Consider the following 16,439-nt stretch of genomic DNA (forward strand, 5'->3'; position numbering starts at 1 on the left):
ACAAATAAACAATAAATAGTAATCTTTGATTTTCTAATGTTCTTTTCCCATTTGGTTCTTTACTAATCCCCAATCTTGATTTTACCAAGAAAACCTTTGTTTCTAGCTCAACTTATTCAAACTCATTTGCTAGAAGTTGAAAAGAAAAATACAACACATCTAATTCTCCTTAGAATTCACTGCTAAGAAGAAACGATAAATAGTTAAAACAAAACATTAAGGGCCAAAAACCCTCAACTTTTAGTAGGTATAGCCTTTGACAAACATTCCCTTCTTAGCCTCTTCATTCTCGCCCTCGGCAGAGTACCTTCCAAGTTGAGCCAAGGAGTTTGCTTTCGCACGCACCAAAAGAGCCTTTTGAGCAGCTTCCACATTCTCAGGGTGTCCTTGCCAAGTCTTAAGCACAGTGTTCTGAAGAGCTCGTGCATATGAGAAAGAAACATGCCATGGATTGGGACTTTGGTTCATTGCATTAAGATTTAGTGTTGCTTCCACTTCAGATTGTCCACCAGACAAAAACTGAGAATACAAACAGAACATCGTTTACAGTTTAATTTAGTGGTTCTAAATTTCAACTTCTTAATCAAGTGTAATCTTAAATGAAAAATAATTGAAATCAGCATCACCATGATGTGCTTGCCATGCATGGAAATCTGATAGTCGCACATCAATTTATATGAAGAGTAAACAAAAAGGTGTGGTAACTGTACCATGATTCCAGGGACTGCAGGAGGAACTCTTCTTCTAAGCATGGTTAGAGTATGTTTGGCAATGGTTTCTGGAGAAGCCTTTTCCTTGTGTTCAGCTCCAGGTGTAACCATGCTAGGTTTGAGCAAAATTCCCTCAAAAATGACATTGTTTTCAGCCAAATAGAAGAAGACTTCTGACCAGACCTTCTCAGCCACTTCCAGTGTCCTCTCAATTGGGTGGTCTCCATCAAGAAGAATTTCAGGCTCCACGATTGGCACAAGACCGTTGTCCTGCAATGCAACACAAATGGAGCCGGGGATGAGTAAATCACAAGGAAAATACCTTGCCCGAGATAAACAGTAAATAAGCGTTTAATGCACACTGACATCAAGTAATCAAACCATAAAACATAAACCAACATAGCAAAAATTACATGGTTACCATTCAATCAAATTTGACCCCCTATCACAAGTTAACATGTGCTTAAAATATCTGCTACCTTTGTCACTGACCAAACTAAACCCACAACCAAAGTTCACTCCCTTCAAATGAAAGAGCCACCCACTTCATATGGGTAGAGTATCGTGAATGACACCACAGGATAAACAACAAAATTACATATATTACTCTTAAGAATATGCTAGTTTCAGCAAACAACGATTCAATGGCACAAGAATACCTGAGAGATAGCAGCATAACGTGCAAGTCCCCAAGCTGCTTCCTTAACAGCTAATGCAGAAGGACCACAAGGAATGCTAACAACTGTCCGCCTATTGATTACATTAGAACATTGCATTCAATTTCCATGCATCCGTTCAGAAAGAAAGTTTCCCAAAGAACACAGAAACAATGACTTACCACTTGGCAAATCGAGCACCTTGCTTGTAGTACTCAGCAGACCTAGAAGCCAATCCATCTAACCCTTGGCACCAGGACTCGTTGTTTGACCCTGGCAGAGGGACCAGGCCCTAAAAACAACAAAACTAAAAGCATAACCACCAAGCCAGTTTCTAACTAGTGAGACAGGACACAAGGGACACTCAGACAACAAACCTTGTCAACTTTGATGCCAGGCACAATGTTCTCATTGCGGAGACAATCGACGAATTTCTTGCCATCAGTTGTTGACTGGTAAAGGGTTTCTTCAAAAAGAATGGCACCGGAAATGTACTCACCAAGGCCAGGTGTGGTGAGCAGAAGTTGCCTGTAGGCCTGGCGATTCACCTCAGTATTGTCCAATCCAATGGATGCTAAACGCTTCCCACATGTTGCATTTGATTCATCAATTGCCAGAATTCCACGACCAGGAGATGCAATAGATTTCTACACAACCAAGAAACAAATCAATCACCAACCGAGAGAGAAACCATTACCAATCAAGTTTTAAAAAACGTGATTTCCGTCATAACATGAAGGTTTTTGGAGTCACTGCAACCGGATCAGTCACATTTGTCCGCAATTTAAAACCTTGAAACCAATCACCAATCACCGATCAAAGGAAATATCTATTCATCCATATTCCATCCATGATCTATCTATAAAATATATGATATCTAAACTAGACCCTAATTGAAAACAAAAAGCATCTTCCAAGTGTAACTAAAAAGTCAAACACAGGAAACTTTACAGTAAATGAACAAACAAAAGCAAAGTTAAAAACTTTAGGTTGGAAATGAAAAGAATTGAAAAGGGCCGGGGGGGGGGGGTACTAACGGCGGTTTGGACGAGTTCATGTTGGTAAGAAGAGGCGTGGATCGGAAGAGAGAGTCGGCGAGGAGAGGATCGACGGCGAGGGGAGAAGGAATTGTTGGCGATCCAGTGAGAAGAGAAGGTGGTGAGCTTTGCAGAAGCCATGGCTATGATGGGTGTAGGGTTTAGAGTGAAGAGAAAGGAGTGGTATTACTATGTATGAATGATGCGAAAATAAGAGAAAAATGTTGTATGAAAGAGAAAGGAGTTTTGGTTTGGTTTTGTTTTCTCGGCCACTCCGCGGTAGGTGATGTGAGACAGTCCTCAAGCGGCAATACCAATATCACCAAACACGATCACACCAACCCACCCTTTTCCTTTTTCTCTACAAAACTACAACCTATCTATATTGCTTCATCAACTCTGATTTCATCAATATCATCAAAATATAACAAATTAAAAAAAATTAAACTACACTTCACTTTCTTAAAACATACGTATACTATAATGTTTTCCACTCTTACATTATATATAGCATTTTACTTTTTTTTTTTTTTAAATTCTATTAACTTGAGTTAAAAAATTATTACTAAAACATTCTTTATATCAACAGTTAATATAAATATTAAAATAGTATTTAATTAATGTAGTTTAATGTAACATTTAAATAAAATCATAATTGATATTATATTATTAATTATATATATTAAATCAAGGTAATATATAAACTTTAAGATATTATGTAATCGATTTATTAATAAAGTATTTTTAAATAATCTATATAAATTAATGTCTTTTTGATAAAATATTATTTATCATATTTAAAAAATGTAATTTAAAATATGCATATTAAACATACAATATTTTTATGAATATAAAAATATATTATTAAATAATATAATTGTTAAAATTGATATATATATATATATATATATATATATAATTTAATTATTTTACTTTATTTTGTATTGACGTGATAAAAATATTAAATTTGACATGTGACGAAATTAAACTAATATTTTTATTAGTCAATACAAAATTGATAATGTTACAAAAAAAAAATTAATAACAGGACTAAAAAGATTATTAAGTTGCCAGATTAGAAATTAAAAAAAAATATTTTAAACTATAAAAATTTAAAAATAAAATAAGTAAAACTATAAAAATTAAAATGTATTTTAACATGTTTTATAATTTTTTATTAAGTGAATAAGTAAAATGAGCTAAAAATGTTTCAACATGTATTTAATCAAATGTATATTTTAAAACCTTGTAATAATTTTTTTTAGAATGTCAAGTTAAACAATCTTGAGGTATTTAAAAACACATTTGCAGTAAGTTTAATGAGTCAATTCATGCACTCACTGCATCAAAAACACCTTAAAGTTGTTTATAGGATCTTTAAGGTATTTAAAAAATGTTCCAGGAAGATGACTATGTTTTAAGAAAATTGCGCAACAAGCAATACAAGTATCCACCAATGTGGACTAGGTTGGCTCCATTAAAATTAACATTTGGCTATTATACATTTGTTTGGAAAAATTTGGTTTGGAGAAGAAAAAAGAGAATGTTGTGGCACGAAGTAATAGAGAGGTTGAATATAAGGCAATGGCACGAGGGATTTGTGAAATTTTGTGGCTTAAAATTTTTTTAGAAGAGTTGTAACTTCCTATAACTCTACCCATGAAGTTGTATTGTGACAACAAGATTGCAATTACTATTTTCTAAAATTAAGTTCAACAAGATCAAACCAAGCATGTAAAAATTGACAGACATTTTATAAAAGAGAAAATAGATGCATGTCAAATTTGTATAAATTCAACATAGAATGAAATAAGTTTATATAAATTAATTTATATAGAGATTTTAATAAATTATAAATTTATTTATTTAAATTATTGATGTGTAATATGTTTTATTGATTTTTTTTTCTTTTTATAGTAATTGCTTCTTATATATTTTGTTTTTATAAAAAAACTAATTAAGAATGCATTTGATACACATAAACATAATATAATTCAAGAAAAGCAGTAAAAGATAAATATGTAAGTTAGGTGTAATACATCATTTAATCTTAGATATATTTGAATTTTTGTAAATAAGTTCATAAATTATAAAATTGTAATTTGTATCTTTAAGTGATTACTCAATTTTCATTTTTATTTTTTTAAAAACACATAGACTTTCACCAGCTATATTTATATATAATGAATATGGACTAGCAACATAGTTAGCTTTAGTTGCATATAGGGATGAGAATAAATCAAACTTTAGCTTTAGTTACATATAGGGATGGGAATAGATCAAACTTTAAATAAGAGTTTATGACTTAACCTCTTTAAAGTATAGTTTGATCTGTTTAATAAAAAAATCAAGTTTAAGTTATTTACTTAAAAAGATTAGACTTAGGTTTATAAAAAAACTTGTTAGATCTAATAGACTAGCTTATTTATCTATATAATTTAATAAAAAAATTTAATATACATATATTATTTAAATAAAATTATCTCCTTTTACTATAGCCTGTACATAAATTTAAGTCAATATATATGAATGTACGTAATATGATGAGATTATCTCATATATCATGAGTATTTTTTAATTTATAAATTATTATCATAACTATTTTATTTTATTAAAATGAGTTAATTATTTAGAATATATCAAATCAAATATAAAAAAAATTAAAATATTTTTATTATACAATTATTCTTCTTCATTATAGATTAGCCAGAATTTTTATAGTCTAGCTTACCCTCATTCTATTTTATTAATTGACTTATCCATTCCCCAAACGATCATATATCATACAGAAAATATCTAGCTCCAGGGGATGGAACACGAGAAAACCCCCAACAATCTGAATGAATATAATTCGAAGTGACCTTTATGCATACACTGTGCAATGCCTTTGGCAAATTTACTCTTTTGCTTACCAAAAATGTATTCTCAGAAAATTTAAGTTCCTCCATCTTATGATATCCTAGAAGACCTTGTTTGCTAAGGATCATCATACATTCCTCACTCGTGCCCAAGGCATATATGCCACACATTTGTTTGATCTGGCCCATGTTTTTTAGTATGAGAAGTTAATAGACTGAACCTGAGATGATATATCCTTGAGGGAAGTAGAAATTGCTCCTTTTGGTTCCTCTCATAACTATAAAACACTTTTTCTGATTTGTATTACCCCACCTTCAGCACTGCACATGAAACCTTTGAAATCTAAAGCTCCAACAAAAGTCAAGTTTGAGTTATGGTACTTGGCATACTTAAATAAGTGTTCTTACAATTCCACCATGCAATTTATCTGAATTGGACCAATTCTAATCGCCTTACAACTCACACTATTCCCATTAAGACATCTCCAGACTTCTTTTCATATGTCAAGAACCAGATTCTATCCGGACATATGAGATAAGAACAACATGATAAAATGTTGAGTTGTTTAAAGTAATAAAATGTTAAATTTTTTAATTGATTGGAATTGCTTGGTTAGAGATTCCCTGGTATTTCAGTCTTGTGGTCATGCTTCCTTTAATCTTCTGAACAAGTAAAAAGTGCCAAGGGCCCAAACAAGCAACCAAAAGAAAAAATCAGGAACTCTAGTTCCTTATTATTATCATTTTGAAATTCAAAACATTCAAAAATAAAACTGTAAAATTTTCCTCTTTGCTTCATGTAACGCTGCAAAATGCATGCCTATTACTTTCAACTTGAATCATATTTCATTTCATTAAAAATAATCCGGAATCTAGAGGAAGTAAAGAAGGTCAAATGGTGAGAATCAACTATACAAGCACGATTTGAATGTGAAAGTTCATGAGGCCGATTGCATTTCCCTCTTCATTAATTCCTGCAAAGAGAAGACACGTAGAGAATTCATTTCGTGGAAGATGACAACATTAACATTGATCCTAGTAAATCGTTTCATATCAAAGGCTGCTATTGTTTATTAGTATTACCTGTTGGGTGGCCAACACTAATAGACGCTCTTTCTCCTTCTTCTTGCGTTTGCATTCTCCACACCAGCTAGAAAAATCTCTCTGATATTTCTTCAACTCCCTAAAAGCCGAACTGCATGATAACATGAAAGTTGATTTATGTATAATTGACCATAACTATGCAAATATTTTGCGATCTAAAGTCATGAGTATGTATGGAAAATTTGCAGCTTCAGTGAAACAAGGGGCCAAGTCACACTCTGGATTCCTCCGGTAGTAAAAGAAAGTGATATAGATACCTTCTACACCAGAGAATTAAATTCATCCGATTCCCAGATGTTGTAGGTCTGGCACCATGCCGGTGACGACCAGGATGAAGAATTGCATGCCCTGGAACATGGGAATAATCGAAGATCTCCTACAAAGGTATGCTTAGAGTTATATATTTAACAAAGCAAATGTATTTATGAAATTCATATAAATATAATAATGTACAAATAACGTTTGATCAACATCATGTTCCATTGCCATAATGCTATTTGATTTTGGTATGAAGAATATGAAACTTACAACTTTAAATTTTGTAATGTAATTGTCCAGTAATATACTTTGAAAATAAATAATGTTAGAATCTAATTGCAAGGTATGAGACTTGAATTCCACATTATAAGTATGATGAGACTTTAATATGGGGTTTAAGACGCCATGAGTGCTCCAACTAAACAACTAGCTTTTTGGTTTGGTTAGGGTATAGCTTTTTTTAGTTTTTAGGAACAAGGGAGAGGGACAATCATCCAGAACAATGAAAAGGTATTAATCATCAACTGATGGACATTGGTATTTTCTCTTTTAAGTTTAAAATAGTATTCAAATACATGCAGGAGATCAATCAATGTAGTTAAATATAATTTATTCAGCATGAAAAATGAATATAATTGTCCCATAACAGTATGATAGTAACATACCCCTGGTTTGGTCTCTGAATTTACATGTTCATCACATCGAACACCACGGAAAAACAATTCTCCACCAGAAAATTCTTTTCCCAAGCAAATATTTAAGGAGACTTCTGCATCATCCACATGGAAGCCTGCAAACATATTGCTCTTTAGATTTCAAATTTTCAACAAAAACATATAAAGCTAATTTGTTGGCATGTAAACAGAAAGACAGGCAGCAAACAAGTATAGCAAACAAGATACAATCATATGCCAGACAAAATATATAAGCATCCAAGTAAGCAATAAAACACAAAAAATTCTAGCATAGAATTGAACTTATGATTTGTGATGGATTAACGAGTGAGACAATAAGAAACCATATCTAAGTAAAATAATAGATACATTTAAATTTAACAGAAAATAAGCCAAAATAACCAAGGTATCATTGATAGTTAGAGTGAACATGAATTAATTGAGTCTCCATTATGAACTATAGTGAACTTCAGTTATTTTAGATGGAGGTTTGGGAGGGAAAGAAGCCTAATGTTTTCTGTGTTGAAAGAAGAGAGTCATAAAGTATTTATTAAAATGAACAAGGGATGATTGGAATTTCATGGTAAATTATCCTTTTATTCCTTCCATTAATTCCAAAATGCTCCCAACTTAAAGAGCATATACTTGTAATGAAAATTTTACCCTCCCCCTTTCCCCCAAAACATCCTCAGGGGAAGATAAGGTATCCTACTACACAGAAATTAAGGCAAAATGGGCATATAAGGCACTGAGGCTAAAAGGTATAACAAAACTGAATATCTCATAATTTCAGAAAATCAAAAAAAATTAATTCATTCTTATTGTCTTATCCTTTTGTACAATCAAATAGAATATAAAAAATCTGCAAGATGACTGGTAAATGCATATATAACATAAAGAGAATGGTTAAAGGAGATTAATATAAAATTGTAAATACATATGCTTGAAACATAAAAGTCCATTTAGATTCAAAATATTTAATGCATATTCAAGGCAATTGCAAATCCACAGAGCAGTAAACTAAAGTTTGAGAAACTTACCAAGTTCCAGATCCCTATTGATTCCATATTCAACAACAAAACCATGATGAGAGTCCAGTGAGGAGCCACCAATTTCAGTGTAGAAAACTACAAATCAAAAATTGAAATTGCAAAAGTGAGTGCACAACTGCACATCATTATATTAGTTTCATCATCTTAGCCATAACTTTCTAATCTATTCTCATTGAGAAAAATAGAAAATAACCTCGAGCTATGGGACATATGAAATCACTCATAAGCCTGTCAAGCATGGCTTCCAGACCAAAATCATCAAGAACAGCTCCATATTGATTCATTGTATTAGGTCGCATGATTCTGAATTTGGAATCATGGACCCATCTTTCAAAATGATCCACCTAAGCAATCATAAGTTGATAAGAACATACAACAGCAATACAGTAGAGAGAAAAAGTTACGAACATGAAGGGGAAAAGAAAGAAAAGTGATACCTCAGATATGAGCATTTCACAAAATTGTGGTTGAAGCATTTCAAATGTATAAATTCCTCTAGAAGGTTCGGTGATTATACTTCGAAAACTGGCTTCTGTATTTTGTCTAATTGCTCTTAGAAATGATGGTGTGAAGAATTTCTCAGCAGCCATAGTATATATCTCCTTGTAGAGCGGCTAGAAAAGGAGTAAATTAGGATAGAAGATGTGGTGTGAATTGTGATGAATTGAGGGAGTAGGAAACTTACTGGATAATTGAAGATGATCCTTTGCCTGTATTCCTTGTGCTTCTGAATCTGTAGAGAAATTATAGGTTAAAAAGAAGGGAGAGAAAGAAAGAAGGAAATAGGAATGGGAATGAGTTGAAGAAAACCCGAATGCGGTCGGTCTCGGGCAAATAGCGAAGGAGGATGTTCCTCATGTAGTGAAGCTTGACATCACGAGGGAGGGAGAGCATGTGAGGAGGCAAATACTGTTCGAGAGAGGTGAAGACGAGAGGGTTGAACTCCAATTGAAGGTCTTCGTAGTTTTCGGCCTTGTGATCTCGCTTCGGGCTTATGCGGAGCCTCTCCACTGCGCCACTGCGCTCCAACGAACCGTTCATCACACTCCCAATTGCAAACCCTTCAATTCATCTCTCTTGCTACTTGCTTCTGCTTCCTCCTCCCTCTTCCTATGCTAATGCTAAACATGGTATGTTGAAAAACATATCTTATATTTTACTCACTTTACTTTTTTACCATCCTTTATTATTGACAAAATATTATCATCTGAAATTAAATCTTATATGTATTTTTACCTTTTATTAATTAAATTTATAATTTATAATAAATAAATATTTTAAAATTATATTATTATTATTAATATTAAAGTTTATAATAAATAAATTCTTTTAAGTATATCAATTATTGATTTAAATGGATAGAGAGAAGTTGATTGGAAAAAATAACTTTAATAGAAGAAGTCATTTAAGTTTTTTCAAAATAAATTAGTCATTACAAAATTGATAAGTGTTAAAGAATTAAAAACTCAACCAACCCACTTAAAAAGAGATGAGGCTGTTCAAGTTGATTTACCAAAAAAATGGGGTAAGACAGATTGGCCAACTAAAGAAAATGGTTGGAAAAATGCAATTCACTCTACTTAGGGTGTAAATTGTGTTGACAAGTTAATCCAGTTTAATAAATTAGTAGATTGACAAATTAATTCACCTTTAGCCTACTCAAAGTTTTTGAATTTTTTTTTAATTGAAATATTTTAATATATATTATCATTTTAATATATAATTTTATTATTATTTGTAAAATTAATTAAAAGGGTTATATTTTTTTCATGTAAAAGACTAAAATAATATATATTTCTATTAAAACAAAGATATTATACATAAAAATGCATTGGTTAAAACACATGTAATTAAAATAATATACCTCTATTTTATATAAAATGAGAATAATTAAATAGAAAGAAATATAAATTAAAAAATATAAATATTAATTCAACATAAATTCACTACAAAATTATCTTTTTAAAAATATTAAATTAAAAAATTAGTAAATGGGTTGACCCACCAAATTGATGAATTTATTTATCTAACCCAATCCAAAAACAAAAAATTTAACTTATCAAATTTAACTCATATTATCATCTCTAATAAGTACCTCACACCAATAACATGATAATTCAAAAATATATAAAGATTATATATATATATATATATAAAAAGAGAGAGAGTGGGAAAGATTAATTATCTTTTTAATTCACATTGTTTTATCAATTTTATCTTTTAGCTCTATAATTAAAAATATTTTACTTTAATTTCTATAATATTAATTTTATTTCCTTTAAATTTTTATAAATTTTACTTTTAATTTTTATAATAATATATAACAGAGACTAAAAGAGAACAAAAATTTTAAAATTAGATATTTTTAACTATAAAAACAAAAAGATAAAATTGACAAAATTATAAAGATTAAAATATTAGTTAAATCACACGCATACACATACGCATATATATATATATATATATATATATATATATATATATATATATATATAACTTTTTAAATTTAAAATTAATATTTTTAATTTTTATAATTTAGAGATTTGATTAATTAATCTTTTATAATAGAATTAATTCACTTCTATTGATGATATGATAAGTAATTATAAGGATAACGTAAAACTTTTTTTCTTCTTCTAATTTTAGATAAAATAAATAAATTTAAATTCAAAAGTAATTGTAAATAAATATTCCTCAAATTTAAAGAAATAAATACATGATATATATATATATATATATATATATAACAATAAGTAAAATTTGACCGAGTTTTCTTAATAAATATCTTATATTTAGGTTTTGTAAATAAAAACAATTGAAAAAGATGATTTATACTAATAACATAAACATAATTATCTATTTATATTTCACTCCAATTTATAACGTATTCAAATTTAAATTAAGAAATTTCATGAGATTTATTATAGGTAAACGCATTGAATTTTTTTTTCTTCTTGAAATATAAATATTTTCCATTTTTATACGTAATTATATTAACCAAAGTAATCGTAATCATTATGGTTTTAAAAATTTGAATATTAAAATTGATAACATGAATGTATTCTTATTCAATATTATAGTGTAATTAAATTAAAAAAACTCACATAATTTGAGTTTATTCATGAAAATTATTTATTTAATTCATAAATATGTATAATTAAATTAATTAAAATTTTAAAAAATTTGCATACATTACAAAATTTTTTTTTGACTTTTAATGATAAAAAATATTATCACTAAAAGTTAACATTTTTTAGATAAATAAATTTTTTCATTGATTTGATAACTATTTACCCATCTATTACGTAAACTGTATAACAACGACTTTTAACATTTTATATATAACAAACAACTATATATAAATATATACAAGTATTTAAGTTTTACGTAAATTAAATATTTATAAGTATAAGTAATTTTCTATTCTTTTTATGGTCATTATGTCTATGAGAACAAAATATCTGTAGTTATGTGTCATTTTTTTATGAGTTTATCTATCCAAGTATTTTATTTATTTATTTCATAAACATGCAAAACCAATTAATTAAAATAATTATTTTTTTATACAAATTCAGTTGATTAATTTTATTTTTGATGGTTTGAGTATTGTCATGATTTCAACAGCTGAGATCCCTCTTTATTTATAAAATATTAATTTATAATTAATATATTTAACCCAAAAATCAAGGATAAAATACACTAATTAAAAAAATTAAAGTATATAGAAAATTCATATATAAAATGGAAATAAGAAATTGATAATCAAAGTCATAGATTATAATAGATAAAAAAATAATCATTTTTATTTAATAACTAATATATTTTTTCTCTATCTCTTTTTTCATCATTTTTGTTATTATTATCTCTATTATTATAACTAGAATTATCATTAATTATTATTATCATTTTCATCTTAAATTAATTTATTTTATTAATATTATTAGTATATATTCATTATTTATATGTATTAATATTTAATATTATTATAACATAATAATAAACAAATATTAATAAATATAATTTAAGCTAATAATAAAAATAATAAATAATTTATTTAATAGTAATAAATATACGTGTAATTTTGGTATCTCATTTATGTTATAAATAAAATAGTTTTCATTTATATTAAATTTATAAATTAAGACTTAAAGATGAAAAGATTGAATTAAAAATATTGTGAAGGGATGAAAAAGACTAAACTGAAGGTTAGCAAAGATGAGAGCCATTGGTAATTGGTATGATCAAAGGGGTGAAGCTTCTTTAACTGTAGCTCCAGTTGGCTTCCCGCTTATAACATGCGAGAGGATCCGTTACCCTCATTCTGTTTCATTTCTCAATCATTCTTCTTTCTTTCTTTCTTAATTTCTTTCCCTGCGCAGTCATAGTGATATAGCTAGACAAGGTTGACGGTCTAATCTCTCAAAGAAAATGGAACCTGTTCGTGTAAGTTTTTTCCTTCTCTTCTAACATTGAGTGCATGTTGAGGCACCTTTCTTTCCAATTAACTTGACATCATCTCTTACGATATTTGTTGTTTTGTGTTTCTTTTCTTTTTTCTATGTTGGATTCAACAGATTGAAAAGATGAGGAAATATAGGGAAAAAATCATCTTGGAATATCTAGTAAGTTTTCAACACATGTGACAATGGCAGTAGTTTCATTTTATGATTATTCACTTTTGTTTTTAATTGTAGCCGCTGCATAAGGAGATATATACTATGGATGCCGAGAACTTTTTCACTCCGTCATTTCTCAGAGCAATTCAAGAAAATACAGAAGCGGCCTTTAAAAGTATAATGCATCAACCTTGTAAAGGAATTTATACATTTAATATGCTTCAACCACTATTTTGTCAAAAGCTCATATCTGAGGTATCACATTTCTTTCCTTTCCTTTTCATGCATATATATCATTTTATCCGTTTTATATTAGTGATTTGTGTTCTTATCAACTTCTGACTGTTTAGGTGATTCATTTTGAGAAATGGGCTCTTCATAACAAGCGCAAAATCATGCGGCCTAACATAATAAATAGATCTGGTGTTGTTCTTGATGATTTTGGCCTGGAACCTATGCTTCACAGATTTATGACTGATTTCATACGTCCTATGTCTCAAGGTTCTTTATGAGAATGAATTAGAAAATTATGACTGGAATGAAGAACAAATATAATGATGAGGACTCACTGTTGAAATTTTTTTTCTTTTTTTTGTAGTTTTTTACACCGAATTTGGTGGATCTTCACTTGATTCTCACCATGGTTTTGCGGCTGTATATGGAATCGATAAGGGTGTGAAAGTTGGTAGGTTTTTCAAACTAAGTTCACTCTGCTTTGTAGATTTGCTATTGCTTAGAATCTGTAATAAATATTTTTGATCCTAAATAGAGTTTAGTGCTTCAAGCATATTTATGGTTTTATGTTAATTTATTTTAATCACTGTTACGCATTTACTTGTCATGTTATAGATTTTGATTCTTTTATTTTACCATAACAAATGAATAAGAAGATAAAAGTGCATTCGATTTGCAGACTGGCATGTAGATGATGCAGAAGTCTCCATAAATATTTGCTTGGGATCAAAAGATTTTTCGGGTGGACAACTGTTCTTCCGGGGTGTTCGATGTGATGAACATTTAAATTCAGAGATTCATCCAGATGTATGTTTATTAATTATATTGTTTTGGGAAAATTTTATTTGTGCTGATTAATTTATATTTAACTACATTGTTCTTTGACATATAAATGATTTTTTTCATGAGAAGCCAAATTCCGTACCAAAATCTAGTATTTTATCTTGCAATAAGATCCTGACATATTATTTATTTTTTAAGTATATTTATGGACAAATAAGTTATAAATTTCAAATTATCATTCATACTAAAATTGAATAGCATTATGACAATATTAGAAAGATAATGATGACAAAAAATTATTACATATATTTGATAACTTCAAACATATCTTTGTAGGAGATCTTCAATTATTGTCATGTTCCAGGACATGCAATTCTTCATCTTGCTAGTAACCGACATGGTGTTGAACATGTAACATCCGGAATTGGGATGAATTTAGTTCTCTGGTGTAGAAGGTATTTGCATCATTTTTTTTTTTTATTTCTACTTGAATAAATTAACATAGCTTAGTCCTTTATTTCACTGAAATAACAAAATTTTCACACGTATTTCCTTTTTGACTTTAGACTGCAAATTATAAGTATAGTTATATGCATCAACCTTCATGTTGTCATGCATGCAGTTCGGCTTTTAGACAGTTGATGAAAACTCAAAGAGATTTTTCTAGCTGGTGTCGAGAATGCAAACGCAAGAAGGAGGAGGCAGAGTGCCAACGCAAGAAAAAGGAGACACAGTGCTCATAGTTCCATCCTCCCAAGTGGTAACAATAACATCATTGAGATAAATAAGATTAATGTAATGTTTCATGAAACTTATTGTGTGTCTCAATTTTGCAGGAAAAGCCGCATTGAGCTTCTTCACTTAAGAGGAAAATGTTGTTGTCATTTAGTTTTCATAGTTGATTCACCATTTAGTTTCTTTACTGTTTTGGACGCACCTTATAACTAGAAATGACCTTTGATATGCCATGAAAAGCTCACTCCTTACATTAGCCAATTTAACAACTTCTATAGATTCTTTGTTGTGACCTTGTGGTGTCATTGGTTTGTGTTTGCGACATAATCATTACAAGCCCAAATGTTGCATTTGCATTGATTCGGTCTACTCGCACCTGTAGCAGCTAAGTTAATTATCTGTTATAGGTGGTTAAGATAGTAGGCGATTGAGTTAGTTTTTAAGTGCTAAATGCAAAGATTTGGCTTCTATCATTTTGTAAACATCACTTATTTTTCCCCTTTTTTCAATCAATTAATTTTTGTTTTTCAGAACTCAGCAAATTTGCAATGCTTTTGAATACCCTATGAAAAGGCCCTCGTAGAATGCTCAGGCTTATTAAGGATAGATAACAACTAAGTTTGCAAAGGCCATTCATCAGGCTTATTAAGGAGTTTATATGTTTTCAAGATGTCAATTGAGAATAAGGAGTCCTAAATATTTTTCCAAGGAGATGGATGTAAGCTTTTCAGTCTCGGGAAGTTGGACTCCCTTGGAGTAGAATGCTCGTGACTTCGCCAAGTTTATTTTGAGCCTCGAGTGCTTGTTCAAACAAGACTGCAAATAAATTGGCAACAAAATGTATATATGAACTTTTCGCTTTTGAGAACATCGCTCGCAACATGATCTATTTCTCGAGATTTGGAGATGTAACCCACTTCCAATATTAACTCCATCAGAAATAATCTTTACTCTTCAGTTGCCAACTTTAAAATTCTATTGTGAACCTTATTCATAAATAAAATAAAATAACTAAGATATAAAAGTGGAGTAGCAGGCAAATTTATTATCATGTGTGAATAAAGAAAATCTACATTAAAAATCAAGGGTTAATTATAGATTTTTTAAAATGCTAATAGGGTGTGACTGAATTGACATCATATGTTGAATTTGTGGAAAAGTGGAATTTAATTCTTGCAAAACACATCATTAGGAAGGTGAAGTGTTTTAAATGTAACTAACCCTTGAGTTGAGGATTAGTCTCAAAGTCAACTTAAAGAACCAAAACATGCATGTGGGAATACCTCAAGGTCTCAGTAAGAAATCAAAGACCTTAATTATTGAAAGGAAAATGAAAATAACTTCTAAAAAAACTCTCACATAATTAGAAGAAAAAAAAAGGTAAAAATGAGAATGAGATATAAAATATTTAACATTTTTTAATTAAGAGTTGCTATTGTTCTTCAAAAATTGAGAGATTTTGGTATTTTCTTTAATGTGTATTAGTAAAATAAATACAAGTCATTTAATGAAGTCATGTCAATTTTTTTAAATAAATTTTATCTTTTATTTAAATTTTTTATATTATTTATCTTTAAGTTCGTATTTAATATTTTTAAAATAAAAATAATAATTATCAGATTTGTCATTTGTTGTTGAGAGTGAAGTTTTCAATCAAAGTGTTACAAATAGGTTTTGTTCATAAAAGAAGATCACACACGATGTTACACGCGAATTTGATCA

At 29.4% G+C, this 16,439-nt stretch overlaps 3 protein-coding genes across 3 annotated transcripts; 1 reads left to right on the plus strand and 2 right to left on the minus strand.

The window, feature by feature from the left end:
• Positions 1 to 5: 5 nt before the first annotated feature.
• Positions 6 to 2,775, minus strand: PDE345 (Aldolase superfamily protein). The gene is made up of 6 exons (XM_083060268.1): positions 2,404 to 2,775; positions 1,744 to 2,013; positions 1,549 to 1,658; positions 1,370 to 1,460; positions 711 to 980; positions 6 to 519 (listed from the first exon to the last, which is right to left on the minus strand). The coding sequence occupies exons 1-6, from the start codon at positions 2,542 to 2,544 to the stop codon at positions 241 to 243; spliced, it is 1,161 nt and encodes a 386-aa protein (XP_082916394.1). The 5' UTR covers positions 2,545 to 2,775; the 3' UTR covers positions 6 to 240.
• A 3,182-nt stretch (positions 2,776 to 5,957) lies between these two features.
• Positions 5,958 to 9,479, minus strand: LOC109817254 (2-oxoglutarate and iron-dependent oxygenase domain-containing protein CP2). Its single transcript, XM_020382473.3, has 9 exons — positions 9,160 to 9,479; positions 9,035 to 9,082; positions 8,787 to 8,963; positions 8,543 to 8,693; positions 8,338 to 8,424; positions 7,289 to 7,413; positions 6,623 to 6,741; positions 6,345 to 6,456; positions 5,958 to 6,235 (listed from the first exon to the last, which is right to left on the minus strand). The coding sequence occupies exons 1-9, from the start codon at positions 9,388 to 9,390 to the stop codon at positions 6,200 to 6,202; spliced, it is 1,086 nt and encodes a 361-aa protein (XP_020238062.1). The 5' UTR covers positions 9,391 to 9,479; the 3' UTR covers positions 5,958 to 6,199.
• A 3,050-nt stretch (positions 9,480 to 12,529) lies between these two features.
• On the plus strand, positions 12,530 to 15,190 carry LOC109813059 (2-oxoglutarate and iron-dependent oxygenase domain-containing protein ICU11). The gene is made up of 9 exons (XM_020377174.3): positions 12,530 to 12,792; positions 12,924 to 12,971; positions 13,044 to 13,220; positions 13,316 to 13,466; positions 13,564 to 13,650; positions 13,879 to 14,006; positions 14,319 to 14,437; positions 14,605 to 14,742; positions 14,819 to 15,190. Exons 1-8 carry the CDS (start codon positions 12,778 to 12,780, stop codon positions 14,723 to 14,725), a joined length of 846 nt encoding a protein of 281 aa, XP_020232763.2. The 5' UTR covers positions 12,530 to 12,777; the 3' UTR covers positions 14,726 to 14,742; positions 14,819 to 15,190.
• The last annotated feature ends 1,249 nt before the right edge of the window (positions 15,191 to 16,439 follow it).

The sequence above is a fragment of the Cajanus cajan genome, chromosome 7 (assembly GCF_000230855.2).
Source record: "Cajanus cajan strain Asha chromosome 7, NIPB_CcT2T_4, whole genome shotgun sequence".
Classification (NCBI taxonomy): Eukaryota; Viridiplantae; Streptophyta; class Magnoliopsida; order Fabales; family Fabaceae; genus Cajanus; species Cajanus cajan.

Coding starts and splice junctions, on each gene's coding strand:
- LOC109813059 (XM_020377174.3), top strand. Junction 14,007..14,318: donor ATTCAGAGATTCATCCAGAT/GTATGTTTATTA, acceptor ATATCTTTGTAG/GAGATCTTCAATTATTGTCA. Junction 14,438..14,604: donor TTAGTTCTCTGGTGTAGAAG/GTATTTGCATCA, acceptor TCATGCATGCAG/TTCGGCTTTTAGACAGTTGA.
- PDE345 (XM_083060268.1), bottom strand. CDS start 2,544: ATGGCTTCTGCAAAGCTCACCACCTTCTCTTCTCACTGGATCGCCAAC. Junction 1,659..1,743: donor CTGGCATCAAAGTTGACAAG/GTTTGTTGTCTG, acceptor TGTTGTTTTTAG/GGCCTGGTCCCTCTGCCAGG. Junction 520..710: donor CTGCAGTCCCTGGAATCATG/GTACAGTTACCA, acceptor TTGTATTCTCAG/TTTTTGTCTGGTGGACAATC.
- LOC109817254 (XM_020382473.3), bottom strand. CDS start 9,390: ATGAACGGTTCGTTGGAGCGCAGTGGCGCAGTGGAGAGGCTCCGCATA. Junction 8,964..9,034: donor GGATCATCTTCAATTATCCA/GTAAGTTTCCTA, acceptor CTCCTTTTCTAG/CCGCTCTACAAGGAGATATA. Junction 6,457..6,622: donor TTAATTCTCTGGTGTAGAAG/GTATCTATATCA, acceptor GTTATCATGCAG/TTCGGCTTTTAGGGAGTTGA.